General features: G+C 34.0%; 1 protein-coding gene across 1 annotated transcript in view; it reads right to left on the reverse strand.

The window, feature by feature from the left end:
• Positions 1 to 12683, reverse strand: part of SLC17A6 (solute carrier family 17 (vesicular glutamate transporter), member 6) — a 39072-nt gene that overhangs the window by 5859 nt on the left and 20530 nt on the right. Inside the window, exons 4-8 of the mRNA XM_004682974.2 lie at positions 11898 to 12012; positions 10850 to 10937; positions 10140 to 10226; positions 6649 to 6791; positions 3306 to 3455 (exon numbers count right to left, since the gene is read on the reverse strand). Coding sequence (XP_004683031.1) covers positions 3306 to 3455; positions 6649 to 6791; positions 10140 to 10226; positions 10850 to 10937; positions 11898 to 12012 — 583 coding nt within the window. The remainder of the gene's footprint in view (positions 1 to 3305; positions 3456 to 6648; positions 6792 to 10139; positions 10227 to 10849; positions 10938 to 11897; positions 12013 to 12683) is intronic.

Consider the following 12683-nt stretch of genomic DNA (forward strand, 5'->3'; position numbering starts at 1 on the left):
CCCCGTTTTTGATCCCATTCCCCACTCTACCCCCTCAAAATGTCTCTGGTATATGCAAACTCTGAATTCTTAATCTCTATGTTTAGCATCACCACTATCCGCGAAAGAAAATCAGATAAAATAAGACATATGTGAATGTTCTCATTCAAGTTCAAAACAAGGCTTAAGGAATCTCAACAAATGTGAGCTTAATAAAGATAAAAAATGACCTTAAGGTAAACAGTATTTCTTTTGAAGCAGCATCATGAAAAAGTACAAAGGTTATTTATTTTTACCTGTAGCTGGTATGATTAAAACTCTCCACATGTTGAAAGAAAACATTGAACAACAACAACAAAAAATTCTGAAACATACCATGATAGAATTTGTATAGAAATACACATCTTGATTTTAATATTCACAGGAGCAATTTAAAAGTCTAAGAGTGACCTGCATTTCCCAACTCTACATTACTAACCTACACTTTGATTCAGTATTTGAGATGTCTGGAAAATTATTAAATGGAACCTCTTTTGCCATTTACTACCTATTCAAATAAATATTTTCATTGTTTTGGATAAATAAAGAATAAAGCCAGGATTATTGTTTATTCATTCTTTCAAGAAGGGGTATATACAAAGCACTATGAAAGGCATGAAGAATAAAGGTCAACGAAAGAGAAGTTTTGGAATATTTTAGCCTACTGGCTTAGCTTCTGAGGGTATGAAATCTCCCATTTCCTTTGGCAATAAATAGATATATTCTGAATGTAACCTAAACAGAGCCACATAACTTTCACAATTTCATAAAAGTTATTCAACTACCTTATCATACTTTGGTGATCAGTATGACCAATAAATTTCTAGAGTCATTATTTATATGTAGACATTACTCATAAGTAGTTTGCTCATTATTTTAAGGCTTTGTAGGGGAAAACTAAAGATCAGCATCTACAACTGATGATTGTATAGGCTCACAGAAAAACCTCTCTACTTCTCTGCATCAGTCTGAATTTCTTTTCTCCCCATCTGGTCCATGCTCTGTTCAGAAACTGGCAGGCTACCATACAACAAAGAACTAGCATCAACATTACTCTCTTACTCTCTAAATGGAAAGAATGGATGTTTCCACTCTCTTGGCTGGTTCCAGACATCTGATTTTTCAAAGAACTGGTTAATCCAAGCACTGGTCTTCTCTAGATGTGCTTTTCTTAAGGAGATGGAAAAAAATTATGTGAATATGCATATATTTTGGATGCATATATATGCATGTATGTGGATACATACACTTTAACTGTGTCAGTCTACCTAGAATGAAGATTAAGCCATTGTCCTTGTACTTTTGTGGAGAGGATATCAATTTAACAGTCATACAAATGTTTTGCTTAAATTTTGCAGCACTTATAAAAGATGATATTAAATCCTTTCCTTAGTGAGAAAATTGAAGCTGATGATTATTCAAACCCTGGTCCAAGATTATGTATCTTTTGCTTATTATCAAATTTGCATTTGGAAACTTGGCAGCCTGGATCCAAAGCCCATTCACAACTTTAGTTAAAAATACAATAAATGAGTCAAGTCAGCTGATCTGATTAGCTTTTCCAAAATATTGTTTTCATTCAAGAATTTAATAATTAGAGCTACAGAGCCAGGATGACCACACAGTTTCAGTAACACCAGTTGGCTCCTCACTCTCCCCATGAGAACTGACTTTATTAATAGTCTCTAAGTGTCCTATTTGTCCTAGATTATGAAAATGGACTCACACCTCCTGCAGCCTTTCTTGAGAAGTATAACACCTCTCAGAGTTCCCAAAGGCTATTCCGCAATGTTTGATAAGTTCCTGAGAGAGGAGCCCTGTCAAAAGCAGCCATTCTTCTCAGAATGGAGGAAACAGTTTCCTTAGAAACAAGGATTTCAAAAGAGCTCTTAGAATAGCTACTCCTAAACTCAGGTTTTCTTCAGTTCCGTGCTTCAGATAGTCTTTCAAGTACAGACACAGTATGAATAGGGAGCCCAGCTGGACTTATGTAATGACATGAAGAGCAATGACAAGTTCATTGCCAGCACAGACAGTGTATTCAGGACTCAACCAAGAGCTTGGCATAGAGATGACATTCAACAAATACTTGCTAAATGCTTAAAAACAGATAAGTTTACCTGAATTTGAATGGCATGGTAAAGGGAGTTGAAACATAAATCCAAGGATCTGGGTGTAGACTTAATTCTGTCATTTTATTGCCAGTTTAGTCTTAGGAAATTTAAATAACTTCTCTAGTGCCAATTTCCCTGTCAGTTCAGGGGAAATTATGATAGCTGTTCAATGACCAACCTTGCATGAATATGCAAGGATTTTGTTCATCCCCTTAAACAAACAGTAGTATTTACATTCCATTTTATCTTTATAGAAAACCCCAAAATGATATTTTATAGCAACAAATTAATGTCTGTAGTTTACATTCTGAAAGTGTTGAAGTTAGTAGCTTAGTTTTTGTCTATACCTCCAAGCTGTGAACTCTTGTGGATAGGAACTGCGACTTTATTTCTGATTCTAATACCAACTCCGTATTTCAACAAATGTTTGTTGGAATGAATATATTAAGTAAGCAACATATAAAGTTTCAGATTTTTTTTCTGTTCTCAAATCTTTTAGTCAAACAGATTTCAGAGAGTGTTGAAGCAGAGTTAGATTAGGAATTATATAAAATAATTTCATTTTTTAAAAGGTTTTAGTTATGCATGCATGTAAGATTTAGGGTACAGGAAAGAGTTTCAGAGTGTGAGATGATTCACTAGAGATAGAGTGGGGAGCAGAACAGGCAGGTCAACTGAATTACACTGCTGAGGGGAATACAGGTGAAAGAAGAATGGTCTACTGCTCCAAGTGGGTCACATCCCTGGCTGGGATAGAACCCACAGTGGCTGGTGATATAACTTGATAGCTTGACTTAACCCCTATACCAGCAGGGAGGCACAAAAAAATGCAATTTTATTTCAATAAAATAATTTTTGGTTCCATTTTAGGTTTTCGCTGACTGAGACTTATAGATGTGCTTATTACAGGGAGTTTACTATTACTGCCAACCCCTACTGAAAGGCATAGATTGGGTCTACTTTGTATACCCAATAAGGTACAGGCCCTAGGCAGGCAATTAAGAGTAGTAGACACTCAAACACTTTATTAGCATATGTATCTGAGAAGTTGTTAAGTGAGTAATTACTCATAAATTTAAAATTAAAATTTAAAATATAAAATCTTGGCAAAGGAACTTAATATTCACAAAGCAAAAATAATGCACTAGCTAAGTAGTGATAATTTTTACATACCTTGCTGATTTCAAATCCAAAGACTTCCTCAAAATATGCTGGCTGACTAATGAGCAATAAATAAAAAGTCCAGCTTCGGCAGAAATTTGCAACAATTATTGCATAGACTGGCATAGATGTAAAAAACTTCCTCCATGGAGTCTTGAATTTCTGAAATTCCAAAAAGAGCCATTCTCACCATTTTAAAATTTTCTAACTAAAAGAATAAGTTCTTTGCATTTCCCAGATGTATATGTTGGAGCATGAGTAGGAAGGAGCAAAAGTGAGTGAATCATTACTTGCAATAGTCCAGTTAACCTATGCTGTGTGAATTATCACCGGAAGAACATAAAAATCAGCCCTCCTTTTGATTAAGTTCTTTCAGTTTTACGAATATACAAAAGTTCACATTAAAAAAAAAAAAAAACTAATTCCAAAAAGCATAGACCCTATGTCCCAGGATTTTGGAGAGAGCAGTTATAGATCATACCTCAGTTAAAACTTACTACCAATCAGTGACCTTGTTGGTATTCAGAATATACTATCTAAAATGTAGGAAAATTCAGTGTAGTTACAAGGAAAATGGTAAGAATTAAGAGTGCTATATTATAGCAATCTCATGTCTGTGAAACCACCAAATATCTAAAAATTCTCTTGATAGCCCATGGGTATCAGTAAAATTCTGTAACATTAGAGGTCAGGGTTCTATGACCTCACATGCTATATACCTTGGTCAAAGCATTTGACCACCCATCCAAGCCAGGGACACACCACTGAGAGTTACTTATGGATTCAAGACATTTAAATTTTGCAATCTGAATGTGGTTGCCATTGTTTATGATACCTGTTAAAATGAGACCTTATAATATAACACAATGTAAGTTATATGCCTAAGTATAAATTAAGTATCTTCTGCAGTCTATTATTTTTATACCATCAAATTTCTCTTACGTTCCCAAATACTTTCTCAATTATTTTATCTTGCATACTAAAATACTGCTTTGTGAAGATACAGCCTAAGTAACTTCATTTAATGCTAGCCTGACAGACTTAGCTTCGCCAAACTAGCAAAAAGAAAGCAAACATTTTTCATATATATTCAGTAATTATTTCTAGACAGGGAACCTCATGATTAAGATGTTATTTTGTGGTGATAATAAATTAATACATATAGATGATAAATAAAAACACAAAAACAAAACCTGCCTTAATAATCTAGAATGTGTACTATGACCTTGGATACAAATTTATAATAACAAATACCACGGATGGATTAAAAAAGTACAGAGCTTTGTTTTTGTTTTAATTCAATAGGTAAATAATGTCCATGAAAACAAATATTTCATAGATAATAGGAAGGCTAAATACTAGAGTCTGCATCAGAGTATTATATAAGAAATAATTTCAGAATATTACTAGAACTAAAAAAAAATTTTCTCACTAGGAAGATTTTTTAATTCATATAAGAATCATGTCCACTAATAATTTCATTTGTTAGATTGTTTAATATTTTTATCAAATGTAAAGGAAAAGCATCTAATGATATAACTTAAAAATTTGGGGGGATCTATGGAAGGTTAATGATATTATGTTAACATTCAATTTATTGAATTGGCTGTTTGCTTCACAGGTGTGTTTATAAAACTGATCTGCTGTTGAAATTATGATTTCTGCATTTTTTACATATAGATAATATTTAACTAAATGTTTAACTAGGTAGAGAAATATAAGAGACATTACAGTCAGCTGCAATGTGTGATCCTTAATTGGATCCAGACTCAGAGCTACTAAAAATCATGAATATAGATTAGGTATCTAATTTGGACCAAGTATAGAATTTTTAACATGATATAGGTATTAGGTAATGCTAGGAAATTATTTTTGTTTTAGATATGAGGATAGTGCTTAGATTTTGAAGGAAATATTTTTAAATTTCTAAAAATGCATGTGAAGTGTATGTCTGATATGGTTACACAATCTCGCAAGAACTGGTAAATGAAAGAAAATCTTTGACTAATGAAGATCTTGGTTGATCAGGTTATTTTTGTGTAGATAGTGAAACTAAGTTCTCCACTCATCCTAGACTGACTTATATTAGCTTCTTTCCACAGAAGCTGCAGCCACTGGGTCTCCCAGCACACTGCCAAAACTTAACTCACCCCCTTTTCACCATTTCTGAGTAGCCTCCAGGGGAAATAAATTCTCAATCCATTTACAGAAGGAAGCAGAATGTTCTAATACAGGTCTAGTCAGCTGATGGAACAATGACAATGTACAGATTATTTTTAAGTACTGAAATTTAACTTCTTATTTATAGACAATATGGGATCTTTCTGACTCAGGAAAGGCCAAGATGCCCTGAGGGACAATGGTTGACAAACCATTTAATCTAATAAGATGCCAAAGATAAATCTTCTCCAACAGTTGAAGTAAATAATAAGAACTGAGAGATAATACAATCAGCATGGTAGGGGGACAAAGAGAGAATCCTGTAAAATGAAGGGGAGAAGAACAATATATAAGGGGTAGTGATATATCAGTCACTGCATTCTATCTTCCAACCCTTAGCTTAAGGCCCTTAGCATTTAGTGACCAAATGCTAAATTTCAGAACCTGTGTAAATACATTAATATTGCTATCAGTTTTTCCTTTTTTATAATGTCAGATCGCTATTTATATTACTATGCATGATGGATTAATGTCACATGGACTAAAACACTTGCATTATGAACACACAACTACATTTTCTCTCCCCTAGGTAGATCCTATTCAAGAAATCAAAACATAATCAGAAAAAGTCTTGGCAACATTATTTTATAATATTGGATCTTATTATAATGATTGTGAATAACAGTAAAATTTATGAAGTAAGATTATGTCATAATGGGAATATTTATTATGTCAGCTATCCTTGGTGTTAAAATATTTTGGCTCTAAGTAACATGCAATGTAAATATGTATGTACAAGACTTACATTTAGGCTATCTAGTAAACAAAAATATCCTTTTTCATGACCGTGGAAGGTCATTTGGTATTTCCTATACTCTAAAATTAATAAATATTGATTGCATTTGTTTAAATGTAGTATATTGAACTTTTTTCAAAATTGGTTTTGGTTTACAATCATAACCTTATCACAATAGGAAAATTTGAATGTGCTTAAAAATGATAAAGAAAGAAGTCATAGATGAAGGAGGTAGCAATTATTCCCAAGTAATTCAAGGAATATGAATGTAATGAAGAAAGCAATCATGATCAACACCAAATTAGTTGGTTGAATAGGGACTGGTAAAATAGTGGGGTTGGTTGAAGGAGGTGAGATGGAGAATAAGAATAGGAATATACACCATAATAAAGTTCTTACTTCCATTGCACCTAAAAGATTTGCACTCTCTCCAATGCTTTCTTCTATGTACCTACGTTCTTCGTCTGTAATAGTCGGATGCTTTGCAGGACTCTCGTAAGACACCAAAAGCCAAAACATGTACCAGACCATTCCAAAACTTCCTGCAAGCAAGAGTTCAAAAGGAGGAAGTCAAAATAAAAGAGATGTGCTGGAATAAAACAACAAATACCTTGTGACAAACACATCTTACAGAATGTGAATTCTTTATGTTTCTCTAACTGACTTTAAGCCCATATCTTCCTGTCTTTTGCAATGGACTTCAAATTCTGAACTCTAAGCCTAGAGTTGGATCTCTTTGTCTCTATTAAATAATGTAGGTACATAGCAAATTTACAATTAATTATTAGATTTGCTGGGAATAGACCTATATATGCATATGTATACTGAGCAGTTCTGTTCTAGGCACTCTACTAAGTGAGAGGAAGGTGATATGTAAGAAATAATTCATGCTCTCAGATAATTTTTCTAGGAGTGAGTCACTTTTATTTGCCTGCCTTGAAATATATGAGAGTGGTCTGCATTTCCAGGAAAAAAAAAAATTGTTTCCCCTCTCTTTTTAATACAGTAAACATACTATATAATTCTTTAAACAGTGAACAGAATTCTAATAAACAGACTATGAAATAAATTCCAGTTTATTTTATGCTGCTTGGCTATTGTACATGAAAAATGGTCTCTGTAGTTCATGTAGTAGCATTTATCACTTTGTGTAGCTGCATCTAATATTATTTTCCATGCATATATTGATTGTTCTTTGAGCAGATGAAAGTTATAAATTCCAGGACAAGTCCCTTTTCTTTTTTTAAAGATGTATTTTATGTATGCATCCAAGAACTGGGGTGTAGGCCAGAGATGTGGGGTGTGGACCGTGAGGATTCACCAGAGACAGAGTGGGGAACAGAACAAGGGAGCAGAACTGCTGAGGGAACAGAGGCAAGACAGGAGAGGTCTGCTGCACCATGGGATCCCCTGGCCAGAGACTGAACTCCTGCTACAGTGACTGCCCAAAGCTTCATTGTGCTGAGACTTAACCCTTTGTGCCATGAGGGAGGCTTTTTTCATTCCATTATTATTTACTTTTTGAGGCCCTCCCTGGTGGCACAGTACTAAGAAGCTAAAGCCACTTCAGCATGAGTTCGATCCCGCCCCAGAGGTGACACACATGAATGGCAGACCTCTCCTGACCCACCCGCCACACCTCTCAGCAGTGTACTTCATCACTCAACCTGTTTCTCTCCCCACTCTGTCTCTGGTGAATCCTCTCACCACCCCTGCACCTCTGGTCTGTACCCCAGTTCTGTATGGATACATAAATAAGTAAAAAAAAAAAAACACCTTTTTTGTGCAATATAAATATGAAAACATTGGTAACAGAATAAATTTCAGGTGGTTTATTCTGTTTTTTCAGCAGCTGGCTATTTGGCCTTGCACTGTTCTTTTCCCTTGGGTAAACATCTAAATGCCCTTGATCTCTATAATACCATTTTTTTCCGCATGTACAATCTCTGAGAAGTGTTCTTTAGTACCTTATCTTCTGATGTATTATGATCCTTATAATTACTGAAAAGGAAAACACACACACAAAACTTGAAGGCAGATAGCATATAAAAACAAAGGATAGTGTTGTGGCTCACTCTGTTTCAAATCCTGGCTCTGCCATTCATTAAACTGCATGATGCAATCAGCAAGCCATTCTTTCTAAACATTCAGTATAAAAGGAGATAATAATACCTTTTGAGATTCAGGCAAAGAAAAGTTAGAGGAGATAATGTGTAAAGCAACTATCACAGTGAAAAGCACAAAGTACACACTTAATAAATTAGGACTCCTGTAATTCAGTAATAATTAGCATTACCACTAACTGAATGCATTCAGCTAATTGCGTTATATTTTTTAAGGTCATTACATGGATCTCATTTCATTGATTTTTAACATGAATATTGACCATGTGGATGAGAGACCCAATTTTTTTTTTCATACAATAAATAAGCAAGCATTATGATATGATATTCACAGATTACCTGACACTTAAACTTTTACTTTGTACCACTGAATCATAGAAGTTAAATAAGTTATAACTTCAAATAATGAGACTGGTTTAAACAAATGCAAACTAGTGTTCTTAAAGTCACAAATTAATGGACTAAGTCACAAGTTAGAGGATTTAATAAATGGCTATCACCATGTGGACTGTACACTCTATAAGCAAATTCTTTAAGCGTCTTCAAATTTTGAACATTTTTGAAAATGTAATGAAAGGTTTGAATTAAAATATGCTAAAAAAGATCTCTCCAGTGTAATGGACCAGGCAAGAAAATAATAATAATAATGAACAGCTATATACCAGAGACATTTTATAGGGATGGAGTGGGGAATGGGATCAAAAACACTGGGGGAAGGGAAATGCACTGGACTATGGTGATGGCACATGGTGATTTGGTGATGGGAAGCCCACGGAAATTACAACTGAGATAGAAAAATGCACAAAATGATGTAAAAATAAACTATTCTATTATTTAAAAAAAAAAACTCCCCAGGTATGTACAAGTATAGGTATAATTTATAATTTATGACGTTCATGAATCCAAAACACCTCCATGTCTTTTTAATCAACATTCTGGAAACATGAGAATGTGTTCCAAAGGGAGCCTTTCATAATAAAAATGAATGGGAAAAATTTGGAATCATTCATATACTATTTTATTCTACTGCATGACTTGATTCATCTTTCAAATTCTCATGCCAATGTCCAAGGATGTTATTAATCAGTGACCACCTCAGTTGAAATCCAGATTCCTTGCATTTTTCCTTTCCTTATGATTAAGAAGGATCTCTTAGAAAGACTTCTGGATATTTTCACATAGAAACAACTTGTGGTTAGAAAGTAAACAGAAAGAGTACCTGGACTAAAGTACTCTTGAGTAACACCTCAATCATTGGTATTATTATTATTATTATTTCAATTTGGGTGCTGAGTCACCTATAGTTCTGGGGAAATGAGAATTAAATGTGCTGCAGCAGCAGCTGACTGCTGATGTTTCATCACAAAAATTGAATCATTGCACTAGTACTACTACTGCCTTCCAGCTTTCTACCCCAACTCAGTCCTGAGCTAGAATTAGAGTGATGATCAAAAAAAACAGCCAAAAAAGAGAGAGAGATGCTGCTTAACTCCTTGTAATCAACTCCTCCTAATTAACAAGATTAACTTAATGTTGGTCCTTCAAAATGGACAACAGATATTATATATTGCAAATTTCCACCTGCAATCTGGTTGTTGAAACAAAATAGCAATATGGAGAAAATCACTAACATTTTCCTTGATCTCAAAATATAAAGAAAGGATTCTCAACTGAAAAAAAATAATGAGTAAACACAAACGTATATGTAGTGATAAATATCATTTTAGCTCATGTGTATTAACTCTATTGTGTAGATTTGCAACATACCATAGACATAAAACACTGAAGACCATCCTGTGTACTGTACAAGAATGCCAGCTAAAGGCATTGCAATCACAGCTCCAGCATAAGAACCTAAAGAAGAAGGTAAGTGAAATCAATAAGCATTCTTGATTTGACCTCATGTTCCTTAATTGGTTCATGCAGACTTGTGTACTAGGTGAATGCACACTCACTCTCATATATATAATATATAAATATATTAATATAAATATATTTATATTATATTTATATATATTTATATAGAGAGAAATCCTAAAATATGCATATATATATATGTGTGTGTGTATATATATATATATATATATATATATATATAAATCCTAAACACACATAAATGTCTACATACTTATTACTTATCCAGGAACACAAAAATACACAAGTGGATATAACCTACTTATCCAAGACACAGCAGCAATTTAAAAAATAATAAAAGACTATAAATAAAAATAAAGACTATAATGAAAATGACTCATGAGTATATTTGAAATTTAGATGAAAATGGATTAACTCCTGGAAAACTCAAAAAACACAAGATGAAATAGAGGACTTAAGGAGACCAATAAAAATTAAAGAAATCAAAATGATATTCAAAATCTTTCCTCAAGTGTAGACAAATACACTTTACCAACTTTCAATTCTGATCCAGTGTTCCTGGACCTTTACCTGCCGTAACTATATCTGCACACAGTACTCACCACAAAAAGAAGTGGTTGCCAATCTACTCCTTTCTAGAGGAGGGGCCCATTTGCTCCATATTCCATGACAAGCTGGGTAGGTCACCCCCTGTGATAAGGGAAGGTATATATCACCATTTAGAAGAAAATTATTAGGGAAAGTTGCTACTTATGGGTGCCTGCTGATTCCCAGAAACTCCATTTTCTTTAAAAAGCCTTCAACCCAGAGAAAGTAAGACTTTTAAAAAATGTTCACATTCTTTCCAACCCTCAGGCTTTCCTTCCATCTTGATTTTCTTTTGGATAGACTCTCAGTTCATATGTAATTCTGAACAGATGGAAGAATTTGGGAGGATGTTTTGTGAAACAGTAAACTCAGTGATTCCCAAATATAAAGACTACATGTAAGGAAAGTGAAATGTAGATCCTTGGAACTCTTATTTCCTGAAAGTGGTGTTGAGAACTTAGACCCTGAAAAAAATTGTGTTTTTCTGTCATTTTTATTCTCTTTTTTTTTGGGGGGGGGAGAGTGGAAGGAAAGAACAGATTGTTTTCCATTCCTTCATACTTTATCTGACTTATATATGCCCATTATACACCAGATAAAGGAGTTTAGGTAGGCCAATGACAATTCTTTAAAAGATAATGCTGATGGAATAAGTTAATCAGAATTATTCTCAAAGAATATATACAATGAAATATTTTAGTGAAAACTGAAATCATGATTCAAAGCCAATAGGGACTTAAGTCTAAAGCTCCCAGAAGTTATTATTTACTCAAGGTTATCACTAGCAAAGGACACCACAAAATTCTTACCACAATACATTAACAAAGTTGTCTCTTTTTTGTCAAATATTCATTAATTTTGTGGAGTAATGAGCAGTGATAGTAATAATTTAGCATCAATAAAAGCCAAAATAGCTGACAACTTAATTTTCTTAACATTTTGTCAAATTCAACAGTATATATTACTAGATAAAATACATTTGTTTGAGATCAAGATAGAGATTATCTGCAGGTTGTTATAAACAAGCCAACGTTAAGAGATTGCCACTCTGAAGGTCCATACCTCAACAAGGCCCTGCAATATCCTAACAAAGATGACACATCCGTAATGTACTCTGGCTGCTGATGGGATCAGCATGTTCAGGGTGGAGGTGAGAAGTATGGCTGCTCCAAATACTCTGGAAAAGAAAAGGAATTTGTATTTCTCAGGTGAAGTTAATTGCAAGCACTTTTAAGGTAAGTTGGTTTTCTAACAGAGTGAACATGATTTGACTCAGAGAAGCTAGCTGCTACTGCATGTAGGTTCTTGTGCTGTCCTGAAATGTTGCATTATTTGATGTACAAGACATAAAGGAAGAGGCAAAGAATTTGTTTTCACTTACTCATAGTCATCTTCACAGATCTAATTAAAAATTGCAAAGAGTGAATCATTATCTGGCTTTGGTCTGAAGCTCAATGTACAAATATTGGAAATTTCCCTAGAAGCTGCATAAACCCAGGAATTTTATAAATGGAATACCTTAACTAACCCAAGAAATTTCATGACCAGCCACAGCATACAACTGTCTCAGATTTTTCCTTTCATTCATTTTTTTTTTTTTTTGGTAAGTAGAGAGATTCTATTTGAGGCATTCCAAAATTGTTGGAAATGTGGTGCTAACACCTTAATCCATCTGCAAGCAGAAATTCCATTTTGTCTTTAAAAAAAAAAAACTTTCATGATTTTAGGCCTCCTAGGGAGGCCTATTTTCATACTAAGCAAGAAGCATCTCCCTTGCTGGGTAACTTTAGGATATTTTCTTGCATAGACATTCTGGGACACAGCTATGCTGTGTGTTCTGACCAAGTT

The sequence above is a fragment of the Condylura cristata genome, unplaced genomic scaffold (assembly GCF_000260355.1).
Source record: "Condylura cristata isolate star-nosed mole 26May11 unplaced genomic scaffold, ConCri1.0 scaffold00015, whole genome shotgun sequence".
Classification (NCBI taxonomy): Eukaryota; Metazoa; Chordata; class Mammalia; order Eulipotyphla; family Talpidae; genus Condylura; species Condylura cristata.